The sequence below is a fragment of the Rhincodon typus genome, chromosome 49 (assembly GCF_021869965.1).
Source record: "Rhincodon typus isolate 14 chromosome 49, sRhiTyp1.1, whole genome shotgun sequence".
Lineage (NCBI taxonomy): Eukaryota > Metazoa > Chordata > Chondrichthyes > Orectolobiformes > Rhincodontidae > Rhincodon > Rhincodon typus.
The window spans coordinates 959,155-959,473 of NC_063380.1; the positions used below are offsets into that span (position 1 = coordinate 959,155).

Genomic DNA, 319 nt, shown 5'->3' on the forward strand with positions numbered 1-319 from the left:
CTGTCTTCCAGGAGATTAAAAGTTACATTGAGGAGTCCCTCTTGCAGAAGGAGATGTTGTACCTCGCGATGGAGTCTCTGGGGCATCACTTCATCGATCCGGTAAGAGATTGATGATCACTTTCTCTTTCTCTGTGTTTCTCTTTGACTGTCTGTCTCTCTCTCCCGACTCCTCACTCAAACCCTCCTCCACCCATCTCTCTTTCTTTCCTCCTCCACCCATCTCTCTTTCTTTCCTCCTCCTCGCTCGCGCTCTCTCTCTCTTTCCCCTCCCCCCGTCGCTCGCTCTCTCTCTCTCCCCTCGCTCGCTCTCGCTCTCC

General features: G+C 53.0%; 1 protein-coding gene across 1 annotated transcript in view; it reads left to right on the plus strand.

Annotated features, from left to right (window-relative positions):
* The window catches only part of LOC109919539 (prolyl 3-hydroxylase 1-like), a 26,534-nt gene that overhangs the window by 7,551 nt on the left and 18,664 nt on the right, over positions 1–319 (plus strand). Inside the window, exon 6 of the mRNA XM_048620935.1 lies at positions 12–101. Within this exon, the coding sequence (XP_048476892.1) occupies positions 12–101 (90 nt within the window). The remainder of the gene's footprint in view (positions 1–11; positions 102–319) is intronic.